The sequence below is a fragment of the Synchiropus splendidus genome, chromosome 1, assembly GCF_027744825.2.
Source record: "Synchiropus splendidus isolate RoL2022-P1 chromosome 1, RoL_Sspl_1.0, whole genome shotgun sequence".
In the NCBI taxonomy this organism is placed as follows: Eukaryota; Metazoa; Chordata; class Actinopteri; order Syngnathiformes; family Callionymidae; genus Synchiropus; species Synchiropus splendidus.
The window spans coordinates 36,125,231-36,139,799 of NC_071334.1; the positions used below are offsets into that span (position 1 = coordinate 36,125,231).

At 40.5% G+C, this 14,569-nt stretch overlaps 1 protein-coding gene across 5 annotated transcripts in view; it reads left to right on the forward strand.

The window, feature by feature from the left end:
- Positions 1-14,569, forward strand: part of csnk1g2b (casein kinase 1, gamma 2b) — a 36,865-nt gene that overhangs the window by 1,658 nt on the left and 20,638 nt on the right. For 4 of the 5 annotated variants that reach the window (XM_053858055.1, XM_053858085.1, XM_053858075.1 and 1 more), the window contains exon 2: positions 2,772-3,502. In XM_053858055.1, the coding sequence (XP_053714030.1) occupies positions 3,281-3,502 (222 nt within the window). In that variant the 5' untranslated portion in view covers positions 2,772-3,280. The remainder of the gene's footprint in view (positions 1-2,771; positions 3,503-14,569) is intronic. The other variant, XM_053858065.1, reaches the window with a different exon arrangement.

Here is a 14,569-nt window from a genome sequence, read left to right on the forward strand (position 1 = left end):
TTCAGCTAAAACTGGCATAATGCACTTACTTTACAGCTCAACTTGTTTTCTGTGTGCTTCAGCTCTAACCTAGATCAATGAATTCTATTATAAGCAGAGTCAGTATTAAGCTGAATGTGTTTCGTGAAACATTCTTTAGCTCGAATGCAGATGAAAATGGTTCCATATCCTAATGATCTAAAGCAAGAACATGTGTTTGTCCAAATTCAGCGAAATTGGAGAGAAAGCAGTTTATACACCATGATCCCACCCCACGATGTTTTTGCATGCCGTGTAATTATTGCTGTGATTATTGCTCACCTCTTATGTCTGATTACAGGCATTCAGAGTTAATGACCCTCAGTAAACACAGCGATAATGGTTGCGTTCAGGCGCTGTCGCCAAAATGACACACACTGGTTCTAAAAGGAAACAAATATAACAGCATATTGGAAGTTTGGGCAATCCATTTTGGGACCCGTCTATCCCACTAGTTAATTTGGATGTAAGTGTTTTTGGTCCAAGTGGAGCAATGCGTTTTGCAAAGTCACTGGTTTAATCAGATTTATGTTTATGCTTGATATTATCACTACTTTCAGTCCCTTCATTCTTGTTAGTTTTGTGTAACCCCTTGTTCTTAGTATTCTGTGATACTGTGGACATAGGATGCAATTGGTTTCCTGGCTATCAATCTGTGATAGGAATCTCTCAGGATGTCTACTTTGTACAAGAAGAAACTGGACAAAATAGAAATATGGCCGAAAGCTGCCGGATCTCTGGCAATCGGGTTCGATAATCCGCCGTTGCAGTTTGCTCTTCTGTTCAAACTTGTCAAGTTTGTGTTTTCATTTGACTTCTCTCTATCTCTCTAGTATTTTGGCAGATTTATATCTTTTTTACATAACTGTTGAAGAATGCAAATACTCATGTCTTCTCCAACAAACAATCTGAAGCACCATAACACAAAAAAGTCATTCATAATAAGTGCATTATGAGGATAACCATAGTGTGGTGTAGTACGCTAATTCCACGTTGAAGGTGGCTAATTACGGTAGACAATGTGATTGATACCTATTCCTCATTCTGACCCTCCTCCTCCAACTTTCAACTGCGAATGTATATTCCTCCTCCAAGAGACTTTTTCTCTTCTCACGTAACTTCACGGCCTATCCCATACACGTTACCTTTGGCATTTTATCTACATGAATGATAGGAAACGTGGCGACTACATGGTCTACATGGTCTTAACCCTTCTGGGGACAGCAGGAGCCAACTAATAAACTGCCCTGGCTCAAAATGTGTGACAGCCCATCCGTACACCTGATTACCAGTCTGGCGCTGGTACGGTGACATTTGCCAGCGTCTTCCACCGATTGTGTGAGAGTTGGCAGCACTGATTCCAACCCGCTTGCATCTGTCCTATGGAAGTCTAGCGGAGCGGAGAGAAAATGAAGTTTCCCCTTTTCCTTATAATCTGAATTGAGTTGATATGAAAGTAATCTACACCTACTGTGCTCAGGTTTCAGGTGCTAGCACATATATTTCAAGTTATTATTAAAGTTATAACCTATTTAACCTATTTTTTTTTAAATCTATTAAAAATAAAATCTACTAAGACTCTGCCTTTTGAGGTGCACCGTTAACAAGGACTGTGGCGGATGTACTATGCTCACTGTTTCTCTTCTTCCCCTGCTGCACTGTCGGAGGTACCCCCAACACCTTCGAATGATTATGTATCTGTTGATATTGTTCATCTTTTAGGAAGTACTAGAAAATGTGAAAATGTCTCTTTCATGATTTGAATTACATTTCTTTAAACAATTACTGACCTAATTAACCAAATAGATTCTGAAATAAAGTGGTAGTAGTATGCCTGAACCTAAAACACTATGATTTTTGTGAGTATTTGTAAACGTTTTGTTTTAATCAAATTTAATTTTAAAATTAAAATCAGGAGGTAAGCTGAGGCATGGCCTCAGCAAATATCTCTTCATTTTGATATTTACTTGCCAAACCAATGTGAACTCATACAATTTAAGATATGGAGTAATCATGACAAGTTAAAACAGATTGAAACAGAAATTGGTCTCTCAACTACTACTACTACAGCTACTAGTGCATTTTAATTGCATGGAATTATTGAGTTTTCCTTCTGATCTATAATGTTTGTATTCAATGTTGAGATGAAAGCAGAGTTTTGCCTGGATATTTTTTTCCAAATATATATTTTGTCCTCTTCCATATCACTATTTAGCTTTGTAAATGTTACTGTAGACTGCTTCTTTTGAATAATTTGCTAGCATTGTAAACGTTCTAATGAGATTCTAATGAGCTCATAGCCGTGGTCATTGATTCACATAAGAGCCTTTCCATTGGAAAATGTAGCTACCTGTTAGTGTTCCACACATTACCTGCTTCCTCCAACAGACATCCTCTTAGACAGAGGGGCGCTCTTTGGTCGGATAAGAGTGTCAAAGAACTTCTATAGTTTTTCCAACATATTGAAATCTTTATTATTAATAATTTTTATATTCCATGTCTTAGGGTGTGTTACCTGTAACCTGCCAGCTCGACACATTGATTATTGTATTGAATTTGCTCTTTGCCATGCACTTTCCTTTCAGCTGATGATCTTTTCTTATATTCATTATATATATTCCATATTCATTTATATTGATATTAATTGTTCTGATCACCACAACTTCAGAATACATTTTTGTTTCTCCTGTCACATGCTTTGCTGTGAAAGCAGACTTTGTCATTCTAACTTATTTCTCTTTTATTTTTTGCAGATAGTTGGATGATTAAAAACCTTTCCTGTTGACTGTCCTTGCTGAGGGCCAGACCTGGACTTCCCTCTCTGCTGTGGGCCTTGAATCATGGCGAGTGCCACCTGGGTCACTGAAGGCTGACCAGAAGGAATGCGGCACTCCTGGAGATGTTCTCAAGAGGCCTTTTGGATGCACTAGCTGGATTTCAGGGTGCTGTTTCATCTGTAGTGTCGTATGTGTCCACCTGCGGCACCCCCTAGCGCAACCTGCCTTCATGTCAGGCAGGAGCATGCTAGTCTGAGACGACTGTGGGAGTGAAGACAACTGAGTACTGCTGCTTAACCCTGACCAAGAAAGTTAAAGAAAATATTGAACATTCTTGAGGCCCTTATGATACATACGCATCTCAATTAAGTATCTGGAGCACCCTACCTCACATTTGTCGACCCGTTCTCTGCCATTGCTATTGGAATTTCTATGGTTTGCATGGCTGGAGAATAACCGTGGAGAGGCCAGGGTATCATAAGCTTATGGATTTTGATAAAAGAGGGGGCAAGGGAGAGACAGACGAAGGAAAAAAAATGTCTAAGACAGCAGGCAGCAGGACTGGGGGTCGGAGTTCAGGGACCAACTCTGGAGTTCTTATGGTTGGCCCAAATTTCAGAGTTGGTAAAAAAATTGGCTGTGGGAACTTTGGAGAACTGCGGCTGGGAAAAAACCTCTATACTAACGAATATGTGGCCATCAAATTGGTAAGTCCCTTTCTCGTCTTCTGTGTCTTTAACAGCTTTTTTTGCTTGATATATGATCTGTTGGGTCTTATGTGGGTATTAGGCTGGATAACATGGCAGTAAAGATCAGAATGTATTTTATTCCACGTTCTATAGTCGGTATGACTGCAAGCGAGCTGCTGCTAATCATGGCCCGCTTCCTCAGAACGGCACACTTGGATAAGAATGAAGTTTCATTTCTCGCCATACAATGAGTCATCAGCTACGGCATGAAGCCATGACGGTCGTCCGCTACAGCTTTAACAGAATGGGGTGTTACACACTAGGAATGGGCGACATGGAATAAACACTAGCATGTTAAATTATGTCATTTCGGCAATAACGATAATTATCATCAGTACATTTTGATTCTATTCCATGTGTTGTACACACTACAGTCTCTCTTGAAACTGTCTTACGATGAAACCTATTATTCGAGTTTGTCTCCAACATCATTATTTGTTTATGTTTGAACATAAGCATTAACTAAGTGTAGAGATCAGAAATTCAATGTTTCACGTCTCTTGTAGAACCTGGTTGTGTCTGACAGACAGAGGTTAAGAGAAAATTGAAAATAAATGATGACATCATGGATGATTATGAAATTACACATAAGAAATGCACAGAAAATGTTGGCTTGTTGTGTTTTGTTTAATTTAAACCACATTCCATTTAAAGATTCTTGATGTGTCTCATACATTTCCAAATCTACTTTCAATTCTGATGTATTTTAAGGGACAAGAAATACTCCTAAAATAGCCAATTGAAAAGACGAAGACAAAAAATCAAATGAGAGAGCTATGTTTCAGTTGCATCATAATGAACAAAAAACAATGCACAAGACAAAAACGTCAGAGACAACAACGTCAGTTTTATAGTTTTACTCTGACTCCAGGAGGGCCACATAAATACAGTCAAAGGGCCTATTTTACTAGACAATAGCGGAAAAACAGCACATACTACAGACATTTACCCACACTACACTCACAAGTTGAAGAAAATTCCAGATATTACTTAAGTTGTGTGTACAATATAAAAACAGTCAATCATCACAATATTTATTTTTATCAGAGAAAATAAAGATGTCTAAATGATTGATGAATAGTCTGGTTGTGTTCTAGGTTAAATTCAGGGTCTTTCCTCCTTGCAGTTCTCCTCATGCTGACAACTGTGGGATTGTGTCTGCGATAGCAGTGTGAATCCAACATTATCGTTATTGCCGCGTTCGACACCGCTGCATTGACCCCACTTGTTTCCATGCAACAAGAAATAGTAACTCAATGATGACGTTGCGCGTCAGGCTCTATGACGATGTACAATGTAATGCAGTAAATGTAGACTACCGCGCCGTTCTGGGATAGTGTGACTGCAGGCCTGCTTGGGGTTGGGGTCAGCAATTGTGCTTCTACACATAGCACGGCAAAGGTGAAATGGCCAGTGTGACCCTGCCCTGATGGTCCATTTGTGTGGCAGACTCCCATAGTGAAATTAATTAAAAAGTTTCACTCCATTTCAACTTGAGAATGAGAAATAGGCACAGCAGTTGTGTGTGTGTGTGTGTGTGCGCGCTCATTTTTTGTTGAAGGAGCTGTTCATGAGGATGTGTCTGCTTGCGTGGGATGTGGGAGGTGAAGGTGGAGAATGTCTGTGTTAATTTTGAAATGCACAATGATTTTGGTGCAGTCGTGCAACTTGGCTAAAGAATTAAGGTGCACACCCAAAAAAATAGATGTAAAGAAAGGTGTGTGCGCCCCTAATTTTTAACTCCTGACCAGTGTAGTTATTCAAGTTCACTTGTTTCATAATTCATCTGAAATGGTTTATCTTTATTCTATGCCTGTTTTCGTTGTCACTTTTCTGTGATGTTAAATGATCTCTTACAGACTTTTAGCTAAGATTTTGAAACGGGGTCCAAAGCCCCCCCAACCCTTAACCACGCCCCCACCCATTTCCTCTAGACATGCCATGTCAACAACTTTACAACTTGCTTTGTTTGAATCGAGCTGTGATCAGCTATTTGTACAAAAATCACTTTTTATAAAAACAGGTAACACTTTCAGATGCTGGGGTCTCCTGGGCAACTGGCCCTGATTAATAAAAATAAATAGATCTTTTTACAATGATTCTTTACCTTACTACAAGCTAAATGCCTACAGTTTTGTTCATCTTCTTTTACATGTATATTTTTTATGCTGCCGATCACCACGATCACTGATACAGAGCACGTTGGATTGATAATGAATGACTGATCAAAATGATGAGAACTTCTGTGTTCATGATGTGAAAAATTAAGCATTAAGTCATTGTTTTCATATACCTCTTCAAGGAGGAATAAAAAAAATATTAAAACCTTGCAGAATGCAGCAACTATTCTGTCAGAACAATTGAAAATAATTTTATTTCGTGTGACATGCAGATGGGTGAAGCTGCTTGTAGTGGGGCTCGGAGAGAGAGGGAGAGCACTGGAAGCAGCTATCTTCCACCTCTGCTTTTATGAAAGTTCCCACTCCGGACGGTGGCAGAAGTTTCATTTTCAGGTGGCTAAAGAACGCTGCATCCGTCACAAAATAGCAGCGGATTCGGTCGATTCCATCTTACGACACCCGAGAGAGGGTTGTCATCTAGCTTTGTGAGATTAATGATTATTTTTTTAGCAATTTGCTTAACGTTTGACGGCAAGAATGTGCTGCAATGTTCATGTATGTGTCTCGGGGGAGTTCTGGTTGTGCTGTAGTCACTGAATTATGTCAAAGTAGTTCGTCCCAGGCCTTACTTGCCTGTATGCTGTATGTTCTTGGAAAGACAATAGAGAATTTTCTATGGGAACCGCATTGTTGTCGCCTGGCTGACTGTCTGGAGCTCCTGCTGTGAATACTCCCCGTCCTCACTAACACTGACCATATTTCTTCAAGAAGGCAAAAATATATTAAAAAACCTTGCAGAATGAGGCAGCTATTGTCAAAAGGACAACTGCAAAACATTTAATTTGATTAGAGACGTCGCAGTTTGCTGAGTCACTTGAGACTTTGCTATGTCGGTGAAATATTTACATACTGGCCGCTTGTAGCGGGACTCCAAGACAGAGAGCACTGCATTTCTGAAAATTTCCACTCCGGACGTTTTCAAAAGTTTCAGATTCAGGTGGCTGATGAACGCTGCACCCCACTCCAACAGGGCTGACGGATGCGGATATTTCTTGGCCAATTAGCGTAGTGTTTCGAATTTCACTCTCTGACTGACTGGTATTGCAAAGTGTCAGCTGCACTACCAGCCTGCTGCTGAGGAACCAGCAGTCTCACTTTCATGAGCCCAGAAAACTCTGTGCTCCGACAAGTGCTGGCCCTTTAAATGGCAAATTTAATTTTAACGCGCTTCCCTGCTCAGTGTTTTCCCGTGCATGTGCTGCAGGATGCAAACTTTAAATGACAGACTGAAAGAATCTGTCTGCTGCTGAGTGGGCGGCGAGAAGGGAGGAGCGGACGCGTCACAACCAGCAGGGCTTTATCAGAGCACTGGCTGTTGCACGTGATCATTTGTTGTGATCAGCAATGACAGGTAGTAGTCACGCTGAAATTGGCCGATCATTATCGGTGACCGATCAACCGGAGCATCTGTACTCAGAATGCCCAGATGCCATCCTAGCTAAAAGCCTGGTCTCTTGTGAACTGGTTGGCCAGACAGTGACTGGGTTGCATGCACTCTCTACTCAAGAGCTTGTAATTTTGTCTGTGTATTGCCCCTTCCAGTGCTTCACTCATCGGCAGACATTTCATTGACAACACAGTAATGAAAGTGAAGTCATAGCCCAGACTCAAGCTAATGTTGTCAGACCAAAGTTGACTGTGGCTTGGCATCATCTCTACCACAACTTGGCTGGTCTGTGTATGATTATTCTTACATTTGTATATCCCAGGGAGGTCATTATCTCTCATTGGGCATCGGCTGAAGGCTTTGTTAACCACATAGAAGGCAGAGGTTAGAAAACAGCTGTAATTGCAGTGCTTGTCTTTTTCTGAAATCCTTACTTTTGCTTGCTGCCTCACCCCTTGCTTGTGAACCCTCCAATCTGTTTGGGTATTTTTATCTCTATGTCCAGCTATATCTGGATGTGGCATTAGAGCCGTAGAAGTATGCTGTAGATCCTATGTGCTTTGGATTGCAGATATCTCTATGCATTCATAACTTGCTCTCTGGTGTAGGTGGGCCTTGTATTGGTTGACCTCTTCAGCGATAATCCTTTAGCTTGTTGATAGTTGTTCTCCACATGTCTGTCCCATGGGTGTCCTAGCATATGCTGCTGTCTAACAAGTTGTGTCTTTTCCATAGCAGTGGTTGTTCCTCAAGTCTTACTTGACAACTAAAACATAAAACAGCCATGTTAGCACTTGTCAGGCCAAAGGTCACTTTCTTATCTGTAACTATTTACCAACGGTATGAGTTCCTTCTTCATTTCTCATCCTAGGCTCATAATTTTTTCAAGACAGAAGTGTCGTTAGTAGGAGGTCATTTTAAAATATTGAATGTGCCATAAAATAACTGAAGTTTGGTACCCAGCTTTGCATGACCTTGTCGGCGATACGTGTGCTGCCATTTCACATTAATTTACATACATTTTACAGTCATGTTAACCCAATGGGATAGTGTTATTGTGCTACATATACACATAACACAAACTGTGTACTGCACAGCAAGGAGCAGCTTTCAGAGATGCTGTGGGAAACTTGATGAATAAATGTGCAGTGTTTATTCTGAAGCCTATCGATCGATGCATGTATCAACCCGGGTGATGCAGCCGTAATAATGCCTGGTTGTTGTGTGGCACTGTATTTTCAACAAAATCATAAAAACTGGCACACCACACATGCACTTCTAAAGCCGGTGTCCTCATATTTTCAGATCAAAATAAACGATGCACCCGGGCCAGCTTGTTTGGACTGATGAGGATGTATGTATCAAGAGGCTGCAATTTGGCAGCAGAGACACAACATGCAAGGCATTTTAAACTACTCATAAATACTGGAAATATCAGCCACATAAAATTCCACCTCCACCCACGATTTTAAAACAAAAGATGAATATTACTTTACTTTTCTTCACGTAGCTCTTTCAAAATATTTTGTGTGGTTGCAGTTGCATGACTGCATGAATCCATATTACACAATGCAAATCTGTTGGTCTATAAGTGCAGGGGCAGTGATGCAGTCTATGCGGTAGAAATGTCAGTGAATTCTACTAGGGATGCTCTGTTCAGAATTTTTTGCTGCAGCTCACCGCCAGAGCGCAATCACATGGATTTGACTATCAATTTGTAATCAAAATGTCTATGATCCATTCATCCATCCAAAAAACGATCCATTAAATCATTTTAATTCAGATGCATGTTAATATAAACTGCTACAAAAGGGGAAAAAATAGAAAAACCTTGGGGAATGCAACAACTATTCTGTCAAAAGGACAACTGAAAAACCTTTAATGCAATGTGAGGCTCTGTATTTTGGTGAAGCCCTAGCTGACTTTGCAATGTCAAAGAAAGATTTACAAACTGACTGCTTGTAGCAGGGCTCTGAGAGGGCACTATTCTTTCATTACTGCGTTTGTGAAAGTTCCCACTCTGGACATTTTCAAGTTTCTGAATGAGGTGGCTAAGGAACGCTGCATTCGACTGCTGATTTTTCCGTTATTTTTTAGCCAATTTGCTTAGTTTTCTGATCGTCACGCCAGGTGTTGCTAAGCTTAAACTGCACTAACAGCCTGCTGCTGAGGAACCAGTGGTCTCTGTGAGCAAACATGCTTCCCTGCAGAGCATAGTCCTGTGCATGTCTTGCAGGATGCAAACTGTCATGTGCTCATGATCGGTGCCCGATCCAAACCAGGCGATATTTTGAACGTGCATCATACCACCAATAAAATAAGACTTGTCTCATCTGACCAGTTAAATTACATGAGATTTATTTACATTAACATGCTCGGCGTGCGGTTCCCCGAGCCCCGTGCTGACACCGGCTGTGGTGTTGGAAATGCAGAAACATGGGAGCGGTGGCCAGTAATAAACATAAGCGCATTGAGCGCTTTAATGCCTATAAAACACCTGTAATTTCAATGTCCTGATGTGATGAGGCAATCAATATTCTACCGGCATGAAGCTGGTCATCCTGTGAGAATCAATTTATTCACTGCATAGTTGCTTAAGCTGCAGGGTTCAGAACATATGAAAAAAGTAGTGGCTTATACTCTGGGAAACTACTGTCCACCAACACTGTCCTTGCAATTGACCAGTAGATCGCAATCCAGGTCATGGGCACCCATGCTGTACACCGTTCCACCAGATATTCTGTGCATCCAGGACTACTGTGTGTGTGTGCATGTTACAGTGTAGAGCAGTAGAGACGAGGGGAACTGCTGCGTAATAAATGGTGGTCTTTGTTAGGTGGCCTGGTATCCCACAGGAGCTGGGATTCAGCTGTATAGGTTTTTGACAGTGAGATTGCGTAATGATAGCAGGACTGCATAAGCATTTATGTTAATATTAAGTCTGAGAAATTCTTGTGCTTGGATTGTTCTGAGAACGTCATTCACTTCCAAATCTTTGAGGTTAGTGGGGGAAGATCAGACAGTGTTTCGAGATGTTTAAAAATATTCCTTGGTTACATGCTGTCAAAAAAGACAATAAAAACAAAACTCTAAACTATGGTAAAATAAGGAACAAAAATCCTTTTCAAATATTACACCTAATTTGCATTGGCAATCTTTTAGACCACATGCTATCATTTGCTATGTATGGTTTATCCTTGAAAACAATAGTGATGAAGTAACTTAACATCATATTCGATGGTGGCGTTTGGCTCTTGCACGTAGTATGTTTGCCATTAAAGCTTACATACAGCATACACTTCATTTATCAGACCGTCTACCTATACATATAGCTTGATACCATAGTAAAGTTACTTTTTAACTTTGTAAAAAGTTAGTTTTACCCCAAAACTAACATCAGTGAAAGTTTTGATTCTCTGTATGTGGCTGCTTATTTCATTCAGACATCAACTTGTGACAAACCGTGTCTCTTAATATTTCTGTTTCAGCCAAAAATCATTGGCTCTACAATTTTTGGTATAGTTTCCGCCTGATTTCCTTTACTCGCTTAGTCTGTTTCGCTTTAAAAGCCATGTTATGTCCAACTCGTATGACTTGAACAATAGCAACTGTGTTTTTCCAACATGGGTGTGTAGTTATAAGCGAAGCTTATGGTAGTGGGACTGGGTGGGTGGAGGCTGATACTGCAGGGAACATCCAGATAGAAACAGCCTGCATAGACAGAGGGTCACTGTATATTGTTTGTTAGCCATGTTCTCATAAAGAAAGCTGTGTTTACCATGAATCTGGTTCCTATGCTTGTGTTTAATTGTGGGGAATAAAAAAAAAATGTGGTTGGTATTTGGATAGAAATGTAGGAAAACGTGAACGGTGATGACTACCGTTTGCTATGTAATGCATATGATATATAAATAAGACAGTCTTGGGGTCGATGTTATCATCATGCTTTATTTAGTAAACCAACAAATACAAACATACTAGTTTTTCTATTTGTACTTGATAAATGAATAACAAATCTTGCACTATGTGTGTTGTTAAAATAAAGGAGGAGCCTTAACTAACTACAGACGAATACAGTATATATATATATATACAGTATATACATACACATTTGTTGAAATAAATTTAAAGATGTTAATAAATAGGGATGGTCACTTTGTGTCCTCAACTTGATATATCTGGAGTCACTTATGCAGAGGCAGGATTAGACCCAGTCATGGTGCCGGTCGGTCCTGATTCACTTGACAGAAATCTGAGGTGTTGTATTCAACCCTTGTCTGCCTTACCCTGAAGCATGCTAAGCAGCTCCCATTGCAGTCCAGCTCAGCAACTTGCACCAGCTCGCCATGAGGCATTTTTCTGAATACTGTGAAGGCACAACAGCTCTATCAGCATGTTTGGTTGGGATTTAAAGTGGCATTTTGACGATTCCAGTCTTCCATGGCCTGCTTTGAACCTCTGCATGCTGGTCAGGCAAAGACAGAAAATCCTTGGATTGTCACCAGATTGTAAAAGCCCACCTTTGCTCAACTGAACGTATCCTCTAATGAATCAGTAGCCCAGAGAACACAGTATATGATATATCCTATTGTTAGTGGCACACCCCTAATAATGAAAGTGGCTTGTCACTTGGAGGAACAGACCAGGTTCCGCTGTTTTAATATGCAACCATAATTTACCACTCACAATCATGGAGGGATCATAGCCTTTTCTAAATGGGGTTTAAACAACTTCTCCAACTTGGTCCTCACTGGGGCCACGTGTATGTTCCAACCCCTTTCCTTGTTTTTCATCTCACGGCTTGTTTCAGTAGCTCTCTCGTCTTCTCGAAACTTCAGAGTAATGAGTGATCATCGTATCTGTATCGCAATATGAAAAATTAAAAACATTCACAATATTAACATCATAAAAACAACAATATCAAATCTTCCCCGTCTCATCCTGCAATGTAAAGCCGGGGCAGCCACGAACGTCACTGCTGCGCCTGCCCTTCAATGTGCAGCTACGATCAGCCAACCACAAACCTTTCAAGTTTGCTGCTGATTGACAGCTGACCCCTGGGAAGGAGTGCAGTGAGACAGACACTTATGGAGCGCAGAGTATCAACACTGAGTGCGGAGCGTACTGTTGGTGCAAAGTCTGCATGTTCAACTGATTTGGTAGCTAAAAATGTCCTCCTCCATCATATGGAGATTTTTTAAATTATAAAATGAGGACGTAGAGTGAGGTGTTGTGCAGATGAAATGGTGGTGAAGCAAAACGGTGCAACAAACTAGTTCCATCACCTGAAACAATTCCACCGCCCAATTTATGAAGAATGTATTGAGAGAAACTGCGGCCATGCAGGAGAGGGTTTGTGGTCAAGTTAGAGGAACATCAGCTTAATATGAAGTTGGCTGTTGACGTGACTTGATCGCTCCAACTGTGCCAGTACGACACTGTGTGTGTGGGAGGATGACTGGCTCAGCGCACCGGAGCACTGACACATAGGCAAACAAACTAATATACTGATGTCCCCTTCCAAAATCACTGAAGAACGCCTTTGTGTTTAAGTACTGATAAGGGTGAGAGCCGCTCGTACGCCTGCTACTTTGAGGACAGATTAGATCCTCTGGAATCAGACATGACAGTCCTTGATTACCGCTACTGCGCATGTGGGTCAAAGACTGAAAGGCAGACTAGACAGCAGTGTGTCGTTGTTTGATCTGATAGAAAGTGTCTGCAAGGGATGAGTTAAAAGTGCTCAAAAGAAAATCAATGCCAGAAATATGGAACTATTTTGGATTTCAAAAAGTTGATGTCTTGCTGCTATTAGCACAACCTGAGGTAACACGACAAATCTTTTGTATTGGCGCTAACAAACTTTAGGGATGATAATTCAAGTTAACCTTAATTGTCCAGATGGAGTGTCAGAAACAGACATGTGACCAGACTGCAGTTGTATCTGTAATAGACTACATCGTCTTAAGTTTAATAACTGCTCATTCTTGTTGTGGGAAAAATAAAGTTAACACGCCACATTAAAAACCAAATTTCGTCCACTGAGCCTTTATAGTGAGGTTTTTAGGGAAGCCAAATGCATGTCTCTCTCCCTCACAGCTGAAAGTACACCTCTTCTTCTTGATCGTAAATTTATAGGAAATGGATGAACATAGTTTTTTCACACTTCTATATAGGGTTCTCACAAAATTCGATATTTTCGATACATTGACTTAAGGGAAAAACAAAACACAAAAAACAACCCTCCTTCACTTTTAATCACACAACTTTATTAAATAATAAAATTTGATTAAATAATAAATTTATAATTAATTATTTCAATTATTTTACATTCAAAGAGCATCCTTCAAGTATCAGACCAAACAGCAACAGTAACAACTTGTCACAAATAACCAACAGAATCTACATCCATCATACATTTAAAAAATGTTGATGAGAGGCCGTCAAGTATAATATCAACAGACATATGCCTTATAAATGTGCAAATAAACATCTATAACTATTATTCAGAACTGCATGTGATGAAGCCACAAACTGGGCATTATTTTCTATACATTTAATTCTTTTTTGGGCTGGAACACGAGCAGTCAGTATAGACTCTTGGGTCAGTCTTTACTGTCTTGGAGTGACAATCATGCCAGATGTTCTGAAAGCTCTCTTGGAAGCAAAATTTGCAGTGTGAAGGAAAAGGAAAAAAAAGTTCTGCTTAGGTTCAGCAGCCTCAAATCCAAAGTATATCTAAACCAAACTCTGACTGCCTTGCTTCTCAATAAGCCAAGGTGTCGCGTTTTCCCCGCACTCGCAGTAGCCAATGTTTTGATTACAGTAGATGAGAGCTCCTTTTCCGGTGCTGACAGTTCAGTGCATGCACATGTAAACATGAAAAAAACGACGGCCGATTCTTGACCGTAGCTTGGCCGTCAGATGCTGCCATATACCAGCATAATCTAATCTGGCGGCCAAGAACGGTCGAGAATCGGGCGTCCATTTTTTCATGTTTTGTTTCTGGACTCAACATATGAAAAATTAAAAACATTCGCGATATTGACATCACAAAAACAATGATATCAAATCTTCCCCTGCTCATCCTGCAATGTAAAGCAGAAGCAGCCATGAACGTCACAGCTATGCCTGCCGTTCAATGTGCCGCTTCGACCAGCCAACCACAAACCTCCTTTCAAGTTAACCGATGAGTCAGCCAATGACAGTCATCTGCGAAGGAGCCCAAAGTGCAGTATTGAGATTAATATTATCACCGTGGAGATTGTTTTGTCAATAATTTATCGCCCATGCCTAACTAACCTGTAACCGTGGTCACTGAGGGAACAACGGTGAACAACATCATTTGGAATACAGAGGCAGTTGGACCAATAGTGTGATGCGCTGTTCGATGATGTGATAAAAATGTTAATTTAGAAAAGGCATGTTTATAAAAAAAAAATATGGATCAGGTCAAAC